This window comes from Macrobrachium rosenbergii, chromosome 21 (assembly GCF_040412425.1).
Source record: "Macrobrachium rosenbergii isolate ZJJX-2024 chromosome 21, ASM4041242v1, whole genome shotgun sequence".
Classification (NCBI taxonomy): domain Eukaryota; kingdom Metazoa; phylum Arthropoda; class Malacostraca; order Decapoda; family Palaemonidae; genus Macrobrachium; species Macrobrachium rosenbergii.
The window spans coordinates 446897-470882 of NC_089761.1; the positions used below are offsets into that span (position 1 = coordinate 446897).

The 23986-nt window shown below is 47.0% G+C and overlaps 1 protein-coding gene across 1 annotated transcript; it reads left to right on the forward strand.

The window, feature by feature from the left end:
* The first annotated feature begins 23396 nt into the window (after positions 1-23396).
* Positions 23397-23759, forward strand: LOC136849650 (uncharacterized). Its single transcript, XM_067122951.1, has one exon. It carries the CDS (start codon positions 23397-23399, stop codon positions 23757-23759), a length of 363 nt encoding a protein of 120 aa, XP_066979052.1.
* The last annotated feature ends 227 nt before the right edge of the window (positions 23760-23986 follow it).

Below are 23986 nucleotides of genomic sequence, written 5' to 3' on the forward strand. Positions count from 1 at the left end.
ATGATTTAAGCAAGTCCATCGTAGTGAAGACCTTGGCCCCGTGAAGGGCGCTCGTCAGGTCTTGCACATTCAGCAGGGGGTAGTGGTCTGGTGTAGTAACTAAATTCAGATGACGGTAGTCTCTGCAGGGCCTCCAGGAGCCATCTGACTTCTTTACCATATGTAGGGGAGATGCCCATGGGCTCGATGGTTTGGTACAAACGCCCATTTGTTCCATCTTGGTGAAAGCCCATTTGGCGTCTTGTAGTTTTTGGGGGGGCAGGCAACAGAACTTGGCATGAGTTGGAGGGCCCGTTGTAGTTATGTGGTGGTAGATGCCATGCTTGGCCCCGGCCCCCGGCAACTGGCGGAGCTCTGGTTTAAAAACTTCCGGAACTCCTGGAGGAGGGTGGTGTAATTGTTGGAGGCTGTGAAGCAGATGGTGGGCATCCCTGGTCCGGTGGAGAGTGGTCAGGAGTGGCAGGTTCTGGTGTCAAGGAGGCGTTGCCTGCCGACGTTGACCAGGAGTCCATGGTGTCCCAGCAAATCGGCACCCAGGAGGGGGAACTTGACCTCCGTGATGACAAAAGGCCAGTGGTACCTGCAGCCCAAGATGGAGAGTGTGCGGGTCGTGGTTCCATAGCAGCGGATGGCGGTTCCGTTCGCAGTGAACAGGGAGAGCGTGGAGTCAGCTGTCCGGGTGTAGTCCTCCTCCAATGGCAGGAACACCGACTGCAGAGCCCCATGTCAACCAGCAAGCGCTGCTTTGATATTTCGTCCCTGATGAAGAATCCTGCTGGTTGGGAGACGTTGTCTTTTGCGGCCACTGCTGTTACTTTTAGCCGCCCTTCTCATTTTTTGTGAAGAAACAGGGGGATCTGCAGTTCTTGGAGCTGGGGCCGAATATCTTGTGGAAGTAGCACCACACCAGGTACTTCCACGCCCTCTGCTCCCTCAGCAGTGCCTTCCTCCTGTAGATCACATTTATGTTCTCTGGGTCATCATTCTCCGTCGTCAGGCTATAGTCTGCAAGGACAGTGGCTGCAAGGGCAAGGGCAGTGGCATGTTTGAAGGCTTTAGTGACCTTGTGGATTTTCTGTGTGACGTCGACCAGCTCGTCCATGAGAAGGGCGTCTGCGTCTTTAATTTGGCCCCTTACCTCCTGCGGAAGGCGCCGCACTAATACTGCTTTTGTCAGGCTGATTTCCTTGCTGCGCCCATCTGCATTGACACCCGGTAGTGTTACCAGACCTTGCCGTTCGTGCCAGGCATCCCTGGGTGATGCTTTCCCTAGGGGCTGGGTCAGTAGGTCTAGTGCTCACTGTGCTCTTTCGGGGACTGGCATGGAATATGTTTGTATCAGCTTGTCTTGCAAGGCCAAGTACATGACCTTGTCTGGCTGTGAGTCAAGCCATGGGGAGATTTTGCTGAAGACCTCTTCAGGTAGCGTTGTCATGGAACGTCTGCCTTGGTCTTCTCATCTGTGATGCATGCCACGTGGAAGTGAGCATCAGCATGCAGAAACCAAGATACTGTGTTCTGGTGCGAAAACAGGGAGCTTCACCGCATCTGGCTTTGTAGGTGAAAGGGGCACGCAGACAATTTCCATGTTTCTGGATTCACATTGTAATTCAGACTCTGCCATCTTTACTGTCACACACCAAAACGCAAGTACGTGCATATTTAGTCCGCTAATGGTGTTGGAATTTGAGTGGTCGACATGAGTCGTGAATGGCAAGGGCCAAAACCGTTTGAAATGCCAAAACATTCCCTCACGGGATGACATTACTGTATTAGTCCATTAATGGCACTGGTTTCCCCTGTAGAAGGAGCTTTCAGAGGTCTAGACTGTGTCGCTGTTTTAAGTCCGCTAAAGGCTCCATGAAGGCAAATGCGGCCATATTTAGTCTGTTAATGGCTGGGCCAATACCGCATGTTTACCTGTCACTCTGGGGTCACCAGTTGTGAGATTCAAGACTACAGGTCTGGGTATGACTGATTTACTTTTCGGAAGCAAGTATACATCAAGGAATGCGGACGGAAAGATGGTCACCGACCTGCGGATCCCATGTCACGCATTTGGGCAAGAATTTGTGATCGTTAGATGAAATATAAATGAGAATAATTCGTGTTACAATAAATGTACAAAGGTGGTTACATACATCAGCAGAAAGGCCGGACAATAATACTTATGGAGAGATATATAAAAATATGAAATAATAACAGGTAATATACGTGACGTGATTAATGCAGAAATGAAGAGGCGCTTGACGCCTTTACACCACCATGCCATTGGCTGAGGGGTTATATGCAATTGTACTGTGGAGAGTTGTCCCCATCAGGCGTGCCAGGGCGACCAAGAGCTCTGACAAGAATGCCAGGCCCCTGTCTGTAGTTATGCTGTCAGGCACACCAAAACGGCTGATCCAGCTCAACAGGAGGGCCTCTGCACAGGCGCTCGTTGATGCTTCTGTCATCAGGGTTGCTTCCGGCCACCGTGTGGAATGGTCTATGACTGTCAGGAAGTATCTGGCGCCCGCTGATTGTGGCAGAGGACCTATGACGTCTATATGGAACCGAAGCACCAATGTGGTTGAGGGAATTCTCCGATGCCTGATTCCGTGTGCCGGGTGACTTTACTTGTTTGACACGGTATGCAGTTCTTTGCCCACTACCGAACGTCCTTCCTGATACTGTGCCACACGAACTTCTCTGTCATCAAGCGCGCCATTGTTCGGCCTGATGGATGGGACAGGCCATGGATGACATTGAACATCTGCTTTCTCCTGGACGCGGGGATAAGGGGGGTGGGCGGCCTGTGCTGGTGTGGCAGAGAAGTGTTGAACCGGATCCTCCTATCGGTACTTCTTCCCATTTCAGTGCGGTGAGTGCCATGCGGTAGGCTGCTGTTTCCGAGTCTGCTGCCTGTTGCTTCACCAGGTCTTCGTAGTCTATGCCGAGTTGGACAGAATTTATCTCAACCCTTCATAGGGCGTCAGCTACTGGGTTCTTCCTGCCAGGGACGTAGCTAATGGTGCAGCCAAACTCAGAGATAGCAGCCAAGTGCCGCTGCTGCCTTGCAGACCATGCGTGTACCGCCTTCGTGAACTCATGTACTAAAGGCTTGTGGTCTGTAAGGATGGTAAAAGCGGTGCTGTCCAAGAGGTACTTGAAATGCCACACGGCATGGTAGATTGCCAGCAGCTCCCTGTCGAATGCGCTGTAGCCAGTCTCCGGCGGTGTTAACTTGCAGCTGAAGAAGGCCAGCGGGTGTGGGGAGCCTTCTAACACCTGCTCCAGCACCGCCCCGCAAGCATTGTTGCTGGCGTCTGTGGTAAGTCTCAGGGAGGCAGTAGGGTCGTGATGTGTTAATGTGGTGGCTCTGGCGAAAGCTGCCTTCATCTGCTCGAACGCCTGTTGTTGCAGAGCTGCCCATGCCAGTGCTTTCGGCTTCCACTTCAGGACTGCGGTCAGGGGATACATGATGCGGGCGACGTCTGGTATGAAGTGGCAGTAGTAGCTAACCATGCCGAGGAACTCCTGTAGGGACTTGATGGTTTTTGGCATTGGGAACTTCTTTACTGCGCCCACCTTGGAGGCCATGGGGCGGACACCTGCCTGGGAGATCTCATGACCCAGGAAGTCTACCTTCCTGCTCCGAAGGTACACTTGTCAAATCTGACGACCAAACCATTCTCCTGCAGGCGTTTTAGCACAGCCCGGATGTGGCGCAGGTGTTCCTCCGGGGACCTGGAGAAGATCACGATGTCGTCTACATAGCAAACGCAGAAAGGTAGGTCCCCAAGATGGTGTCCATAAGGCGTTGGAATGCAGCCCCAGCGTTCCTGAGGCCGAAGGTGGAATAGGAAAAGGTATACGTTCCGAACGGCATGATGATGGCTGTCTTTGGAATGTCGTTGGGGTGCACTGGTACCTGAAAATAAGACTTAAGTAAATCCATTTTTGTAAATACTTTGGCCCCATGCAGGGCGCCTGTTAAGTCCTGCATGTTCGGCAAGGGATAGTGGTCCAGTGTCGTTACCAGGTTCAGCCAACGATAGTCCCCACAGGGCCTCCAGGCGCCGTCTGGTTTCTTTACCATGTGGAGGGGGGACGCCCACAGGCTCGATGCCTTCCTGCAGTTGCCCATCCATGCCATCTCTGTGAAGGCCCGTTTAGCGTCTTGGAGTTTTTTGGGTGGCAAGCGCCAAAATTTGGTGTGTGTTGGTGGGCCCTGTCGTGGTCATGTGGTGGTGGATGCTGTACATGGCCTGGGCTCCCGGCAACTGACGCAGCTCTGGCTTGAAGACATTAGGGAGCTCGTGGAGAAGGGTGCTGTATTTGTTCAAAGAGATGGAGCAGACAGCAGGCATCCCCAGCCCGGTGGAGAGCAGTTAGGAGCAGCAGGTTCCAGTATCCAGCAGGCATTTTTGGCCGATTTCTACCAGAAGTCCATGGTGTGTGAAGAAATCAGCGCCCAGGAGAGGGAATTTGACGTCTGCGATGATGAAGGGCCAGTCATATTTACGGCCCAGGATGGATATTCTGCGGGTCACAGTTCCGCAGCAGCGGATGGGGCTTCCATTTGCGGCCACCAGTGCAGTTGCAGCGCTGGATGTGTGGTCGAGGTCCTCTCTTGATGGCGGAAACACCAATTACATCGCCCCGGTGTATACCAGCATCCGTCATTTCGATATGGCGTCGTGGATGAAGAATCCTACTGGTTGGGAGTCTTTAAGGTTTACGGCTGCTGCTGTTACTTGTGGCCGCTTTTCTCGTTTTTTTGTGAAAGAACGGGGGGGGGCTCTGCAATTTCTGGCGGCGCTTCCAAACCTCCGATGGAGGTAGCACCAGGCTGGATTTGTCCACTTCCTCTGCTGCTGTGGCAGTGCTTTCTTCCTGTACACCGCATTCGTGTCCTCTGCCTCATCTTCCTCTGTTACCAGGTTACACGCTGCGGGTGTTGCGAAGTGTTTGGAGGCCTTGGTGGTCTTGTGGAGTTTGTGTGTGACGTTCACTAATTCGCCCATTGAAAGGGCGTCCGCATCCATGATTTGCCCCATCACCTCCTGCGGAAGGCGCCGCAGGAATATTTCTCATGACAAGCTGATCTCCTTCTTCCGACCATCCGCATTGACCCCCAGCAGCATCAGGAGACCTCGGAGTTCATTCCAGGTGTCCCTGGGTGATGCATCCCCCAGGGGCTGGGTCATCAGGTCGAGGGCGTGTTGGGCTCTCTCTGAGACAGGCATGGAATATGTTTCGATGAGTTTGTCTCGCAGGTCTCTGTACTTGACTTTGCCTTGCTGCGAGCCCAACCATGGGGTGATTTTGTTGAAGACCTCCTCCGGAAGCGTTGCCATGGTTACGTCCGCCTTGGTCTCCTCGTCTGTAATTTTCGTCACCTGGAATTGGACATTTGCCTGCAGAAACCAGGATGCGGTGTTTTGTCGCGACAATGGAGGGAGTTTTATCGCCTGGCTTATTGCTGCCTTCGAAGGCGAGAGAGGGATGCAGAGGATATGTGTGTCCTCAGAATGACTTTCTACCTCAGTGTCTGACATTCTTCCTCACACCAAAACGCGAAGTACGTGCCATATTTAGTCCGGTAATGGTGTTTGGGGCTCGTCAGAAGTCAAAACCATACGCTATGTGGTTCCGTTAATGGCTTCCGAGTACGGTCAATGTGAATCGTAAATGGCGGGGCCAAACTGTTTGAGCACGCCAGAACGTACCTGAAGGGGTATGACGTAATTAGTCCATTAGTGGTGTGGGTGTTTTCCGTGGGAGGAGCTTTCAGAGGCCTAGACTTCTGTTGCCATGTGGTTCCGTTAAAGGCTCTCTGAAGGTAAAGCAGCCGTAATGAGTCCATTAATAGCGAGGCCAAAACCGCTGTGTTTACCGTCACTCCTCAGGTCACCAGTTGTGAGGACAAGAAAGGTCAACTGGGTATTGAATTGTTTATTACCTGAGCACAGGTATACATGGCAGAGTGCAGACGGAAACGTGGTGCCCGACCTCCAATCACCGTGACCCATACTCTGAGCGATTTGTGTTTGTTGACAGACAAGCAAATGGCAATTTTGAGAGACATAATAAATGCACAATGATGAAATACATATCAGAGGAAAGGCCAGAAAATTCTACACACGGCTATTTACGTGAGAGTCTTGGTATATTAAGAAATGCAATACATGACGTGATTGATGCAAAAATTAAGAGACTTCTGACGTCTTTACACATATAATTTGTACATCTTATGGAAGGGCATTTTCAGAGCACTGATTTGATATATAAGACTTTATTCTTCTCTTAATAACATGACAATGATAATGAAATACACACATACCGTGTCATGTGGCAATAAAGAGATTTGTGTGTTTCCAGCATAGATTTTATACAAATTTACCGCAAAACAAAATAAACTGTCGATACAGTTAGTAAAAACTACTAAAATGCATTTAATCACCAATTTGATATTTGATATATATGACTTTATTCTTCTCTTAATAACAGGACAATGAAAGTGAAATATAAACATGCTGTGTCATATGACAATAAAGAGATTTGGGTGTTTCTAGCATTGTTTTTTATAGAAATTTTAATATTTTGCTTCAGCAAACCACAAAAGAAATTATAACTACTAAAATGCATTTCCTTGCAGATTTCTTGTGGATTTTCGAGATATAAAAAACTCATTGCTCATTAATAATGGTCAGAATCAGTGTCATCAACATTCAAGTACATTGCCCTTAAGCAAGTATGTAAAGTCCCCGCTCAATGCGTTCTCTGTAATGAACATCCTGTTTTCTGCGGTGCCTTCACATGCGACCTGGGGTCGGCCAAACTCACATTATTATCATTATTGTGAATTAAATATTTCATTGTCTGTTCTAGTGACCATGCATTTTGTATATGTAACAGAGTATTTTTATAACAGACCAAACATTGTTAATCATTATGTTTTCTCTATGTACCTGTCCTGTTTTTGTAGAGGAATAGTTTGACTCAGGTCACCTGTGAATGTTTGTACCCGCGGTCTCCGCGTTATAAGCAGACGTCTGCATGCCGCTTTATAGGAAGATCGTTTCGTCAATAAACTAGCAGTACTTGTCTTCCTGCTCATCATTTCACACCTCACTCACAGTGGTGACCCCCGGAGTGGTCCCCGGAAGCCATTAACGGACCCAAATGGCGACTAAGACTTGGCCCGATGAACCAACCCATGCCCCTAACGGACTAACTACGGCGCTCTAACAAAGCATTCGGGTGTTACCGACTCTCATTGGCAGGTCACCGGTATCAGTAGCGGACCCACACGGCACGCTCCCAAGCATGTATTGACCTGAGTGTTCCCCCACACTCCAAGTGAGAGCGCGGAATGAGCATGGACGCAGACATTCCCAACCACATACAAATTACCGTGCACTCCTCCACACCGGTACCTGCACCCCGCACGATGACCCCCCTGACGGACCAACCAAAGGCAGCCCTCAGCATAAGGCTGCCGCCATTCACCCATCAAAACGCAGTGTCCTGGTTCTACAGGGTCGAGGGGCAATTCAGGGTAGCAAGCCTAACCGACGAGGTGTTGAAGGCAGACATCGCCATCAACGCCCTCCCGGAGGAGATATACAAGAAGATCGCCCCATGGTTAATGACGACGTCGAGCCCCGCCACCTTCCAGGAGTTAAAAGCCACTCTCGTCGAGAGAGCTGCCCGCGCCCTCGACCTCGCCATCAACCCCCAGCAAGAGGAAAACCTCTTGGAAATGTGGCATGCCCTCCAGGACCTCCTCCTCCTCCCCCACCCGAGACTGACAGCAGCGGAAGGCGCAAAGAAATCAGCCTGTCGAGGGAGATCTTCCTGCAGCAGCTACCGCCAGAGGTCCGTGGGCAGATCACAAAGGCATACACCCTGCCGGTCGAGGACCTGATCAGGGTGGCGCAGCAGCTGATGGACTCCACAAAAGCGGCAAAGTGGGTGTCCACACCCGCACACCCCATCAACTGCCTCCAGCTGGAGGACCACACCACGTGGGGCATCAACATCGTCGCCCAGAAGAAGCCATCCCACCAGCAGAAGGAGAGGCCGAGGCTTTGCTATTACCTCCAGAGGTTCGGGAAAGCTGCTGGGAGATGCGAAGCCCCCCGCCTTTTCTTCCCTCCAAAAAACAGGGGAGGCAGCAGCCACCCTCACAGGCCGCCATGGCAGCAGCAACTGAAACACCCAGGGGCCTCGCACCAGTAGGCTTTTACGTCCGCGACACCACCTCCGGCAGGATGATGTTGATCGACACCGGAGCCATGCGGTCAGTGTTCCCGCCTTCCAGAGAGGACCACAGACATCCGCCGGACCTGACTGCCTCCTTGACGGCCGCCAACGGGTCCCCATCCTCTCCTACAGCACCAACCTCCTGTCGATCTCCATCCTTGGCTGGAGGTACAGGTGGAAATTCATCGTCGCGGACGTTAGGACCCTGCTCCTTGGTGCATACTTCCTCGCCCACTTCTGACTGGCAGTCGACGTCGGCCGTAAACGCCTGCTGGACACCGAGTCCTGCCAGACCCTGCCCTTGTCGCTGGGCCCCAGGGAGCCCACCGTCTGTTCCATCACGCCCCACCACTATGGTTCCCTCCTGATGGAATTTCCAGAAGTCTTCAAACCCGAACTTCAACAGGCACCTGGGGCCCCTGCCAAACACGGGATATATCATCACATCAAAACAAAGGGCCCTACGATGCACGTGAAGTTCCGATGGCTTCCCCCACAGCGCCTTCAGGAGGCCAAGAAGGCCTTTGCTGAGATGGAAAGGATGGGGATATGCAGAAACGCTCCCAGCCCGTGGGCCTCCCCCTTCACATAGTGCAGAAAGCGGACGGCACCTGGAGGCCCTGGGGCGACTACAGGCGGCTCAACCTCGCTACAGAACCCGACCATGGGGCCAAAATATTCTCAAAGTTAGATCTCTTAAAATCATATTTTCAGATACCAGTAGCGTCAGAAGACATCCCCAAAACTTCCCACAGGATACAGCAACCCCCTGGCCAGCCCCATGCGCAGGAAAACGTCGTGGGTGCCCCTGGAAAACCCTGAGACCAGGGAGGGAGGCACCCCAACACACCGCTCCAGAGGGTGCCGGGGAGGATGACCACCCCCTCCAGTTGACATCCTGCTTTGATCAGATGTTACCTACGTCTTGGGGGGGAGTATTGCAAAGTCCCCGCTCAACGCATTCTCTGTAATGAATATCTTGTTTTCTGCGGTGCCTTCACATGCGACCTGGGGTCGACCGAACACATATCATCATTTTTGTGAATTATATATTTTATTGTCTGTTCAAGTGACCATGCATTATGTATATGTAACAGAGTATTTTTGTAACAGACCAGACATTGTTAATCATTATATTTTCTGTATGTACCTGTCCTGTTTTTGTAGAGAAATAGTTTGACCTCAGGTCACCTGTAAATATTTGTACCCACGGTCTCTGCGTTATACGCAGAAGTCCACACACCGCTTTATAAGTGAATCGTTTCGTCAGTAAACTAGCAGTACTTGTCTTCCTGCTCATCATTTCGCACCTCTCTCACAAGTTAGTTCTTTCCCTTGACAGTGATATCCAACAAAACAAAGAACATTATTTTTGCTGCCAACAAATCCTTCTGAACCATGGCAGCTCCAGATTCATGATGTTTGGGCGATTTCTCAGTGCTTCCTTCCATATGGAGCATTCTTTTCAACTTTCCAGCAATTTTAGCAACAACAGGTTTTGTGCAAAGCCCATTTGGGCCTTTGGTGTGAATGTGATCCCACAAAGTCCCTGTTTTTGTTTCACCTCGACATTGTACTTTTGTTCAAGAACCATATCAGCTGGAGACACCACTGTGACTTCATGAGCTCGCCATGCAGTAAATTTCCCTTGCAGAAAATTTTGCATGGACAACTTGTGCTGTCTCATGAAGGGCTATCATTTCCTTGAGATAAAGACTGAGGAAGATACCATATTTATGATGCCAGCAGCTATCAAATATGGTAACATCTTCCCAGCTTGCTCGAGGTAGTCATTCCAGTTCCCTTCGTGCTGAGCACAAAGGAAGCTCAGCAGAATTCCAGCCATGTCTAAAAGTGTACTCCATAGCTGTTGAGTGGGATAACCATGCATGGCTTCCTTGAATTGTTGAACCAGATTCTCAGCCTCCAACAGTAGAGAATGGGCTTCGCCTAGAATTCTTGTAAGATGGTGTGATCACTGCATTTGTCTCAGATCTTTCAAATCCCTTTCCACCAGCTCCAGACGACGTGTATCTTTCCCCTATTTGAATATACCAGCTCTCAATTGCCTCCCATCGCAGAGTCAGTTGTACCTCATGAAGATGGTTAGCCCACTAAATGACTGGTAATAATCACTCTTATTGCCCAATGATTTCTTCGCTGTTCCTAGTAAGAAGATCCCAGCAGCTACAAGAATCTCATCTGCACCACTTCCTCGCATTGTCTTTGTGATGGCTTTGATAAAGCTGTGAGCCAGGTGGAAGCCACCCATCATTAAAATCAAGTTTGCAAAATCCTTTGAGTGTTGCTTCCGAAGTGCATATGGAATTTCAAAAGCTGCTTGGTCGCATGTTATGGTGGTGTGTCATTCCAATCGTTCCTGCGATTTTAACAAGTCTGATCATCGCAGTCTCCACAACACCAGGATCTGTAGGGGACTAAGGAATCAATGGCAGACAGCCAGTTTCATTTAGTTTGTGTGTGTCAGTGACCCTCGCACAAAATGCGCTGAATCCTGGAACATTATCATCAAGTTCAAGTGTGAGAAGTTGGGTTGGTGCCATTCGAGTAAGACCCCAGAGAAAGAGCAAATGCTCACCAACTTTTGCCCCACACGTTGTGAGAGATTCAGTGCTATCAATATTTTCAAGATGTCTCGATTTCTGTCTCCAGGGGTAAGACGACAAATTTGAATAGCTTCTTCATCCACCTGATCAAGAGCGCGTTTACATGGAATTGTTTCAGTGTCCTTTTGACCAACACCAGAGTCATGCACGGCTACTGTAGATTTTGGAGGCTGGGTCATGACAGAGCTTGTAGTGTGGTAAGTAGAGCCATCGGCTGTTTTCTCAGCCCAGTCAATGCTGTCCATTGCGAAATGAGTAAAGACACCATACGTCATGTTTGGCAGTATAAAAATCCCACTTTCTTCTTTAATGGAAATGACATTATATACAGATGTCAATGTACGGTGGAAGGTGTCATTGCTAACACACTGATGCAACCGATTCATCTTTGTGATCTGAGTTTTGTTTCTTGTTTCGCTGTATACGTCAAAGACCAGTCCGATGCTCAGAGGTGTCTGAATGTTACATATCGAGGTTAAAAGCGGTCTTGACAAAATCAATGACCTGTCATCTCCCTCCTTTTTGGAGATTGGTATGTCCTGAGCGTTGTTAGAATTTTTTTTTACTAACACCTATTTACAAATATTAAAAATATTTACAATGCATTTTGTCTACTTAAACACACCTGCAATCAACTTGGTAAGGCAACAGTGTGATTAGCTTACACCCTCCTTATTCTCATAAATGTACAAAACGAGATCAAAAGAAAGGTATATTGCTACTTAGCCACACTGTTCCGTTGTCCTACAGGTGTCTTCGTAGAATTTTAACGTCCTTGTCTAACGTCTTGGAGTAACACTTATAAGGTATCTTCACTTAACGGTGGTTGCTACTTGACTGCTACTGGCTTTTTTTTTTCCGCTCGAGCTAACCCACAATATTTACGCTTCTTTAATTATTTAATTACTTCATTATTTCATTTGATTTACTCAAAGTTATTTTACTTTACATTAATCTAATTATAATTAATTCAATTAATGGATATCAAAGCCAGATACGCCATTATATTTATTAAATTACTAACGGTTTCGTTTACTCATTTAATACTTCAGTCATGAACGAAACCCAAGGGTGCGTTTTTAGCAACATTTATTAGCTTTAAGAGGAATTAAATTTTTATTTATTAGGAATGTGCAATATTCGTTGTACAATTTCATCATCCTGAAAGAATTTTCCAACATATTTCCCTTAGAGGATTGCAATAGCATCTATTGCAATTAATATAATACTTACAATACTTAATATTAAATCAATGAAATACTTAAATTACAACACACACACCTATGTTATTGATAAAGTTATTTAATCAAGATAATTTGATATTTAATTTTACATATACCAAATTATTTAATATTAATGTTTATGTAACTTATTTGTACATTATTTTATGCACAAGGTATTTCCTCTCTTCCACAAGAATGCAAGAGTAGCATTTTAAAGTCCTCTTTTCTTCGAGAGAAGTAAAGTAGCATTTGTCCTCACTTGTTCCGAGCAAGGTTGCTTCAAACAAGTGTAGCATTTTAATTTGGACTTACGAATACAATAATTCTACTAGTCCTAATTGCTAATGTACGAAGAATATTTACATATATGAACAAACCTTTATACACTACAAATGGGCAATATGATCCCTCATCATTTGCTTAAATCGTTCTGTGGCCTTTCGTTTTGGTCTGACAGGCCTTTCTGTTCCAGGGGCAGCAGGCCCATTACTACCATTATTATTTATTACATTGGGCCCACTATCAGGAGGATTATCAGACACCACTGTATCAGTCCCAGCCTGAACCCTTGACTGCCTAGTTGATATTTCCATAGGAAAGAGATTTGAAATAGAGTGGTATTCAATTGCACCATTTCCCTGCTTAAGCTTGACTGATCTTATTTTATTGTCAAAGCCCATTACACGTTCCAAAACCTTCCCTAACATCCAAAAGAGTCTAGGTTTGTTAAAAGCTTTTATCAAAACAACATCACCTACCCTGATTCTATCTTCCCACCTACACTGATAAATACTTCTAGAATGCTCCCTCAGACTTATAGATAATTTTCGTAGCACAAAGTTTTGAAATTATTCAATATTTCTTCCTGTAATACTAAGGTATTTTCCAAAGCACCAGGATCTTGCTCTCGCCAAAGTTCCTAAGACTAAGGAGGAATTTCCATGAAGTCTTAAAAATTAATTTGGAGTGATGAATTCAAGATTGGCAGTACTAGATCTATAAGTAACAGGTCTAGAATTTATTGCTAATTTAATATTAGATAAGGTGGTTAACAAATCAAAATAAGAAAGCCTAGATCTTCCAATGGCTTTATACAGGCAGTTTTTTACAATTCTAATCAGCCTTTCCCAGGCAGCCCCTACCCAGGCAGAATACAAAGGGATTCTGATATGTTGGATGTTACACTTTTCCATTTCCTCTCGAAATTCTTTAGATGCTAAAAAGGATTCCAATATGCAACCACCTTTTACAAAGGTTTTAGCATTATCGCTATATAGGCTACATATTTAGGAACAGCATACATATTGCAGAACCTTTGAAAAGCCAACAGAAAATTACGGGTAGACATATCGGGTAATAGTTCAAAATGCACTGCTCTTATTTTAAGGCAGGTAAATATTAAAATGAACATTTTGACATTATTCCCAGTTACTTCATCCTTCACCCAGAAATGGCCTGTGTAATCCATTCCAACATGCGTAAAGGGTTTTACCAAATTCATATGGCGTTTAGGCATGTCTACCATTCTAGGATATTTGTAAGCCAATGCATTATATTTCTTGCACACTGTGCATTTACTTATTATTGATTTGACAGTTACTAAGCCTTTAGGTATCCAGTATCCCTGTTCCCTATGGTAATTTAAAGTAGTTCCCATATGCTGAATCTTGGCATGACAATAATTAACATACAAGAAAGTAAACTGATGCCCTTTAGGTAATAACACAGGGTTGTATACATTATAATCAGAAGAGCAAAAGCTAATAAATTAACAACGGTATCTGCTTTCGCAGTAGAACAAGGACAATCTGTGAGACCAAAAATAACATTGGTAAGGCCTAAAGAAAGTATGAACAAAGCCAAGGTAAACCAGGTTAAAGGATGTGCACTTTGCAGAGGCAATCATGTATGAACACATTGTAAATCCTATGTAACCAGAGGAGGAAAGATAGAACGACTCAGAACTCTGGGTTTATGTTTCATGTGCAGATCCAGTAAACACTTCAGTTCCGACTGTGACAGGCAAGGTTGTAGTAACGGCTGCATTGCTAGACATCATATTGCTATATGCAATCGAAACCAGCCAAATAAACCTAAGGTAGGTGGGGTACAAGTTGGAACTCTCTCTTTGACGTGTAAAGTCCCTGCTAAGCGGGTTTTCTATGGTTTTTGACGTGTAAAGTCCCCGCTAAGCGGGTTTTCTATGGTGATCCGCCCGTTTTCTACGGTAAAGCTCCTACGAGATTGGGTCAAGCAAAAATAGCCACATTTTATCTATGTAAATACGTATCTACTACTAATTCATTTGCTCCTGTTTTCTTTGCACGTTAGAATATTGCGTCAATTCTTGTTAACTTACCTTTTGTGTTACTTGTATTTACCTATCCCTTAAACGCCGACTGGACGTATCGTACGTCGACTAAAATTGTCTGTCGGGTGCCGAGTGGATGTACGGTAGGCCGACTACAAAAAGTTTTTTTAAATATTCGCAGAAAAATAGTTATAGGCCTAGTTTGCAAAAGATTTTAAATCACGCGCCTTGAGGGATGCTGGGAGTTCACAGATCACGCTGTTGTTTTGTTTACAAGCGTTACCCAGCCGCGCATGCGCGAATTTCTTTCTTCTCGCACTACAGAGCATTAACGACGCATCTCAGAAATTCTTTCGTCACTTTGTTGTAATTTTTGCACCGTTTTATATTAGCCATTACATAAAGTTTTTTATATGAAAATGTGTGCAATTTCATTTAGAATACAACAAAAAATAACTCATGGTTGCAGCTTTTATAAGTTTTGAAATATTTTCATATAAATCACGATAAGTGCCAAAATTTCAACCTTTGGTCAACTTTGACTCGACCGAAATGGTCGAAAAACGCAATTGTAAGCTAAAAATCTTACATTCCAGTAATATTCAATCATTTACCTTCATTTTACAACAAAATGAAAGTCTCTAGCACAATATTTCAATTTATGGTGAATTTTTGAAAACTTTTTCCATTACGTCCGCACGGTAACTTGGCCGAAAATCTCGGAAATTCTTTCGTCACTTTGTTGTAATTTTTGCACCGTTTTATATTAGCCGTTACATAAAGTTTTATATATGAAAATGTGCGCAATTTCATTTAAAAAACAACCGATAACAACCCCTGGTTGTAGCTTTTATCAGTTTTGAAATATTTTCATATAAATCACGATAAGTGCCAAAATTTCAACCTTCGGTCAACTTTGACTCGACCAAAATGGTCGAAAAACGCAATTGTAAGCTAAAACTCTTACATTCTAGTAATATTCAATCATTTAACTTCATTTTGCAACAAATTGGAAGTCTCTAGCACAATACTTCGATTTATGGTGAATTTTTGAAAAAAAAAACTTTGTCCTTACACCCGCGCGCGGTAACTCGGCCAAAATTCTCAGAAATTCTTTCATCACTTTGTCGTAATGTTTGCACCGTTTTATATTAGCCGTTACATAAAGTTTTATATATGAAAGTGTGCGCAATCTCATGTAGAATACAACGAAAAATAACTCATGGTTGTAGCTTTTATCAGTTTTGAAATATTTTCATATAAATCACGATAAGTGCCAAAATTTCAACCGTCGGTCAACTTTGACTCGACCGAAATAGTCGAAAAACGCAATGGTAAGCTAAAACTCTTACATTCTAGTAACACTCAATCAATTCCCTTCATTTTGCAACAAACAAGAATTCTCTAACACAATATTTCGATTTATGGTGAATTTTGTAAAAAAAACTTTTTCCTTACCTCTGCGCGCGGTAACTCAGCTGAAAATCTCAGAATTTCTTTAGTCACCTTGTCGTAATTTTCTCACCGTTTTATATTATGTCTTACATAAAGTGTTATACATGAAAATGTGCGCAGTATCATGTAGAATACAAAAAAATGACTCATGGTTGTAGCTTTTATCAGTTTTGAAATATTTTCATATAAATCACAATAAATAGAAAAAATTCGACCTTCAGTCAACTTTAACTCGACCGAAATGGTCGAAAACTGTAATTGTAAGCTAAAACACTTAGTCTAGTAATATTCAATCAATTACCTTCATTTTGCAACAAACAGGAAGTCTCTAGCACAATATTTCGATTTATGGTGAATTTTAGAAAAAAACTTATTTTACGTCCGCGAGTTACGAATTCATGCATCATTTTGTGATAATATTTTCTGTGTTGCTTTGTTCGTTTTACAATTTGTTATATACCAAAATCCACGCAATTTAGTGTACAATACAAAGAAAAAAATAACTCATTAGTTTTAACCGTTTTGCTCACAGCGCGATTTGTATACAATTATATATGAAATTTTGTTTTGCACTGTCATATATTCCAATATTTATATATGATAATGATATTTTTTTCATTTCTGATGGTTGCATACTAAACTTCAGGCAATGACAAAAAAAGGAGCCAAAAATGAACTCTTAAGCTTAAAAACTAAGCGTGCTGTGATTAAAAAAAAAAACGTTTTTCCCGCTTCGGCGCTAACTCCCAAACGCTGCTGGCATACGACAGACACTTTTGTAAATAGAGGCTCGGCGTTTAAGGGCTATTATAATTAACACCGAGAGTAAATGACCTCGGGCCACCTGCATTCTATTGTATTCCTCTGTGTGATGTCCTCACGCCACCTTATGAGCAGCCTGCGTTCTGAATAAACCAGCAGTACATGTCCACCTGCTCATTATTTTGCACCTCTTATAGTGGTGACCCCAGAGTGGTTCCCGGAGCCATTAGCGGACTCGTGCAGCGACCTGGTCTTGGCTCCATGAACTACCCCCGCCCCTAACAGACTAAACATGGCACTTTAACAAAGCATTCGGGCATGCTGACTCTCGTCAGCAGATCACTAGCGTCATTAGCGGACCAACACGGCGCGCTCCCAAGTGCGTATTGACGCGAGTAACCCACTCCCAGTAAGAGGGCAATAGTGCGTATGGATGCGGACATTCCCTCCCACATACAGTTAACCACTAACTTTGTGGACGCGGACATCTCCCTCGTGCACAACCCGCCCGCACCCTTCCCCACGCCTGGGCTCGCGCACTCCTCCACGCCAATACCCGTTCCCCCACGCTGCCTGTCCTGATGGAACAAACAAGGTCTGCCCTCGCCATAAAGCTGCCGCCCTTCACACAAAGCAACCCGTCATCATGGCTCTACAGAGTCGAGGGGCAGTTCAGGCTGGCGGGACTTACCGACAAGGTCCTGCAGGCAGACGACGTGATCAATGCCCTTCCAGAGGAAGTCTACCGGAAGCTCGTCCCGTGGGTGTCTGCTGCATGCCCCGTCACCTACCCATCGAGACCTGCTCCCTGCCGGTCTCCGAGAGGGCCGGCCACACCCTTGATCTCGTGAACAACCCTCGACACGACCAGAACATCCTGGAGACTTGGGGCGTGATCCAGGACCTCCTCATCCTTCCCGAGACGGACAGCAGCGGAGATAAGCCTGTCAAGGGAGATCCTCCTCCGTCAGCTCCTCCCAGAGGTCCGGACCCAGATCCTCAAGCCCTATACAATGCCGTTCGAGGACCTACTCAAGACAACGCAGCAACTGACGGACTCCACAAGGGCAGCAAAGTGGGCATCCACGCCCACACACCCCATCAACTCCCTCCAGCCGGAGGAAAGCGCAGAGGAGGAGATAAAGAGCCATCACCAGGTGGCAGCCAACATACCACCACAAGAAGCATCCACCGGGGACTTGCTACTACCACTAGTGGTACGGCAAGGACGCCCGGAACTGCCAACCCCCCTGCTCGTTCACCCATCCAAAAAACGGGGGAGGCGGCGGCCAACAGAACAGGCCACCCTAGCAGCAGAGGAACCCAGGAGCCCAAAACCGGTAGGCTTCGATATCCGTGACACCATTTCCGGCAGGATGATGTTGGTCGACACTGGGGCTGTCCGATCAGTGTTCCCGCCATCCAGAGAGGACCACAAATGCCCGCCGGACCCAGCTGCCTTCCTGACAGCCACCAATGGGTCCCCCATCCTCTCCTACGACACCAGGCTCCTGTCGATCTCCATCCTCGGCTGGAGGTACAGCTGGAGCTTCATAGTCGCGGACATAAGGACCCCACTCCTGTGCGCGGACTTCCTTGCCCACTTCGGTCTGGCAGTTGACATCGGTCGCAAACGCCTATTGGACACCGACTCCTGCCAGTCCCTCCCCCTGGCGACGGGCCCCAGCGCGCCCGCCATCTACTCCGTCGTCCCGCACCAGTACGCCCAGCTGCTGAAGGAGTTCCCTGACGCCTTCAAACCCGAACTGCGCCAGGTACCCGGGGCCCCTGCAAAGCACGGAATCTATCACCGGATCAAAACAAAGGGCCCCCCAACACACGCAAAGTTCTGGAGACTCCCCCCTCGGCACCTTCAGGAGGCCAAAGACGCTTTCACCGAGATGGAGCGGATGGGCATATGCAGGAAGGCCTCCAGCCTGTGGGCCTCTCCCCTCCACATGGTGCAGAAACCGGACGGCTCCTGGAGACCCTGCAGCAACTACAGGTGACTCGACCTCGCAACTGAACCAGACCATTACCCTCCTCCAAACATGCAAGATCTCACGGCCTCTTTTCACGGGGCCAAAATATTTTCTAAACTAGACCTTCTGAAGTTCTATTTTCAGGTACCAGTTGCTCCAGAGGACATCCCCAAAACAGCCATCATCACGCCCTTCGGGTCCTACGTCTTCGCCTTCTCCACCTTCAGCCTGAGGAATGTGGGGGTAACCTTCCAGAGACTGATGGACAGCATCCTGGGGACCTGAACTTCTGTGTCTGTTATGTAGATGACATTCTAATTTTTTCCAGATCACCCAAAGAACACCTGCAGCACATCCGAAAGGGCCTGCAGCACCTGCAGGAGAATGGCCTCGTCGTCAGGTTTGATAAGTCCACCTTCGGCGTCGAAAGAGTTGACTTCCTGGGTCACGAGATATCCCCGGGGGGCGTCCGGCCACTTGCATCGAAGGTCGCAGCCATCACCAGGTTCCCCACCCCTACCCCCATCAAGGCCGTACAAAAATTCCTCGGGATGGTCAAGTACTACAGGAGGTTCATCCCCGGGGTCGCGCACACCATGCCCCCACCGACAGAGATCCTGAAGGGCCACCTGAAGTCCTTAGTTTAGGGACTCTACCAGGAACAGGCCTTTTCCCTGATGAAGGCCGCCCTCGCCAAGGCAACTGCCTTGGCCCACCAGGACCCCAACGCCCCCCTTCAGCTGATGACGGACGCCAGCAACACCACCTGTGGGGCTGTCCTGGAGCAGGTTGTCGCCGGAGCCCCCCAGCCCATCGCCTTCTTCAGCAAGAAGTTCAGCCCCGCGGAGTCCCACTACAGCACCTTCGACAGGGAACTCTGCGCAGTGTATCGGCGGCACTTCACTTCAAGTTCCTCCTGGAGGGTACACCCTTCACAATCTGGACGGACCACCAGCCGCTGGTCCACGCCTTCACAAAGCAGGGGGACACATGGTCTTCCAGGCAGCAGCGGCATCTCGCGGCCATCACGGAGTTCACTTGCACCATCAAGTAACCCCCTGGCAGGAAGCTCAACGCAGTACAGCTCGGGATTGACTAAGAGGACCTCGACCGGGAGCAGACTGCTGACCCAGAGACTCCAGCCTACCGCACCACCATCACATCGCTCAAGTGGAAGGACGTGCCCCTCGCCCCTGGAGGGCCAACACTGCTGAGCGACGTAAGCACCAGCCAACCCCGCCCCTGGTTCCCGCCTCCTGCCGCCATCTGGTGTTCAATGTCATCCACGGGTTGTCCCACCCATCCGGCAGGACGACGGCCAAGCTGTTGGCAGAGAAGTTCGTCTGGCATGGTATGCGGAAGGACACGACAGCCTGGGCGAGACAGTGCATCCGGTGCCAGACCAGCAAGGTAGGGCGGCACACTGAGACGGGGGTGGGCGAGTTTCCCCAGCCAGGGAGGCGGTTTGGACACATCCATGTAGACGTGGTAGGCCCCTTTCCTCCATCAGGCAGGGCCAGATATCTCCTGACGATCGTCGACCGCTCCACCAGGTGGACTAAAGCGACGCCCATGCATGAAGCCACTGCCAGTGCGTGCGACGAGGCCCTCCTCTCCAGCTGGATCAGCCGGTTCGGTGTCCCGAGCCACATAACCACCAACAGGGGCCCAGCCTTCCTGTCCGAGCTGTGGTCCTCCCTGGCATGCCTGCTGGGGACCTCTCACCTCAACACCACCGCCTACAACCCCGCAGCCAACGGATTGGTGGAGAGATTCCTCAGGTCCCTGAAGGCGTCCCTCATGGCCCGCTGCACCACTGAGGATTGGAAGTACCAGCTGCCTTGGGTCCTCCTTGGGATGAGGACCGCCCCCAGAGCCAGCGGCGACCCATCTGCAACAGAGAAAGTCTACGGGGAGCCCCTCGTAGTCCCAGGTGAACTCATCACTGGGGATCGCCACAACCTGACAGTCCAGAGTCTTCGCAACATAGTCGGGAAGTTTGCCCTCTGCCAGCGGACGTACACCGATAGGTCGACACCTTTCACGCCTCCCGGCCTGTCCTCCACCACCCACGTCTTCTTCAGGAACGATGCCATCCGCCCTCTACTAACCAGGCCCTACAGGGGGCCCTTCTGTGTGCTTGAGCGGAACACCAAAGCATTCCCGCTTGGCCTGCACAGGAAGGACAACTGGGTGTCCGTCGACCGTCTCAAGCCCGCCCTGTTGGAGGAAGCCGTCGACGATACCACGCAGCGCCCTCCGCAAGAACCATCGCCTCCGCAGCCAGCCCAGCCCAAAAGAAAGTCGCATGGCCACCCCCGGAAGCACCCAGACAGCACCACAGCCAGCCACTCCCGCTCACACCGCATCCCCCAGCTGACTTCGCGGAGCCGCGGCACTCTCCAGCGGCCCAGCAAATACCTAGTTTAATCAGACGTTACCCACGTCTTGGGGGGGAGTATTGTAAAGTCCCTGCTAAGCGGGTTTTCTATGGTGAACCGGCCATTTTCTATGGTAACGCTCCTACGAGATTGGGTCAAACAAAAATAGCCACATTTCATCTATGTAAATACGTATCTACTACTAATTCATTTGCTCCTGTTTTCTTTGCACATGTGTTAGAATATTGTTGTGTCAATTCTTGTTAACTTAACTTTTGTGTTACTTGTATTTGCCTATTATAATTAACACCGAGAGTAATTGACCTTGGGTCACCTGTATTCTATTGTATTCCTCTGTGTTCTATTGTATTCCTCTGTGTGACGTCCGCACACTGCCTTATAAGCGGCCTGCATTCTGAATAAACCAGGAGTACATGTCCACCTGCTCATTATTTTGCACCTCTTATAGACGAATACTGGACAGGGAAATAAGATGGCTGGGAAGTCGATCTTACCTACAGCCACAATAACCCTAAATGGTAAAAGAGGTCACATTGTGCAAAAGAGAGGGTTGTTAGATACCTATGCTGAGAGATCATTTATAAAAATTAATCTGCTCTTGGGGGACTGCACTATAAAAGCAAGGGAGTTGAAAATATATCATTGAGAGGTTACTTAACTTCTACACCAATTAAGGGATATGAAATGGTGAACATCGCTGTACCTCACCAGGGTAGATTAATAAATGTGGATTGTATAGTGGTAGACGAGCTACCAGAATATACACAGAAATTCGACGTTAAGAAGAACTTAAGGTCGTTGTTTAGAATGAAACTCAGCTTAACTGATACAGATTTTTATCTACCCGTATCGAAACAATCACCTATTGAACTGTTAATAGGGGTTGACAATGTGTACAACATCTTACACCCAGGGTTTAGAAACTTGAAAATTTAGTATCGCAACCAACCATATTTGGTTACGTGGTAACCAAAACATGTAGTTCTCCTCCCACCAAAGAGACTCTTGTTTCCATTTTAAAACTGGCAGTGGAAACCGACAACATAATTATGGATGAAGGGGCTACTCACTTAAATGATCCAAAGGAAGATCTTGAAACTTTATGGAGTTTAGATCATTTAGGTATTGACTGCAGTGAAATAACGGAACAAGAACGTTAAGTATTGGAGAACTTTGAGAGTACTATAACTTATCCTGAAATTGACAAACAGTATGTTGTGGCATTGCCTTGGAAAGGCAATAAAAGGAGATTAACTTCCAATTTTGGGTTGGCTTTGAATAGATTAAAACTACAGTGTGTCAAGTTTCAGAAGGACACTAAGTATCTTGAACACTACCAGAAAATCCTGAAGGATCAGGAGGATAGGAGATTCATAGAGAGTGGAATGTTTTAAAACAGAGAAAGACTGTCACTTCTTGGTACACCATGGTGTTAAAAGGGATAGTGCAACAACCCCTATTGGGATAGCATTTGACTGTTCAGTCAGACAGGGGAAAAGTGGGTTAAGCTTGAACAATTGTTTGTGGATGGGTCTACATATAACAGCTGACCTGCTCAAAGTCCTGCTGCAGTTTAAAACAAAATCGTTTGCCTGTATTAGTGACACAGAGAAAGCATTTTTAATGATGCAACTCAGGGAAGAAGATAGAGACTATACTAGGTTTTTATGGTTGGAAGATCCAACAGACCCTAACAGTATATTGTTAGTGTATAGGTTTCGAATTGTTTTATTTGGAGCTACATGTCCTCCCTTTCTGCAGAATGTAACGATTAAGAAAAACCTATCTATAGTAGAAGGTGACGTAGAAATGATAAATAGAGGACTATATGTAGATTATTTGCAGTTGAACTGGTAAATTTTTTCTTTGAAGCAAATAAGATATTTGCACAGGCCCATCTATATCTGAAAGAATGGACAAGTAATAATGACTCATTGCAAACTATTGCTAGAGCATATGGGATTAGTGTCAGAGAGCAAACAACTCATAAGGTCTTAGGTCTGAACTGGGACAAAGGAAAAGATACCTTGACATTACAACCAACTAAGATAGATAGGTCCAGCCAGACTAAGAGAGAAGCGTTGAGAACTGTTGCACGGATTTACAATCCATTAGGAGTGCTTCTACCTGTTGCTATTAGGGCAAGGATATACCTGCAGAATTTGTGGAAGCAACAACTGGATTGGGAGGAACAACTCCCAGACCCATTACAGAACCAATGGGCTGAGTTATCCGAAGACTTGGAAAAATGTCTAGATATCTCCTTTCCTTGAAATACTAGCCTAGGAAAGGGGGACTCCTTACACATATTCTGCAATGGCAGTGAGTTAGCATATGGTTGCGTAGCCTATAGAGTTAAAAACGAAAACTCTTATTTAATGATGGCAAAGACAAGAGTAGCACCCATTAAAGAATTAATTGTTCCAAAACTTGAGTTGACGGCATTGTTGCTAGCAGCAAGAATGGCCAAATTTATTAAAAAATCCTTTGAGAATGATGAGTTTGTAGAACTGTTTGTTTGGTCAGACTGTAAAGTCGCCCTAAGTTGGCAAGTATCGAAAAGTGTTGTCCCTGCATTTGTGAAAAATAGAGTACATGAAATAAACTCTTTAATTCCAGAGGCAGTCTTGTCCTATGTGCCTACAGATGATAATCCCAGTAACTGGTTGACATGTTGGGAAAGGACAGAGATGATCTTGGATACCTGGATAGTTCTTTCTGGTGGGAGGAACCCCCTTGGTTAAAAAATTCATGGGTTGGTGGATCACTTGTGCAGGGTAGGGAAGAGAACATTTTGGTCAATACTGTAGGGGACAACCTGAATGGTAATGCTCACTTGCTGAATTGGGAGAGATTCAGCAAGGTTAAAAAGGTCTAAAGGACCACAGCGTGGATCCTACGATTTTTTAATAATTGTAGGAGTTCAACCAGTATGAAGAGGCATGGTGAATTGACCTTGGAAGAACTCCAA

Coding starts and splice junctions, on each gene's coding strand:
- LOC136849650 (XM_067122951.1), top strand. CDS start 23,397: ATGGCAAAGACAAGAGTAGCACCCATTAAAGAATTAATTGTTCCAAAA.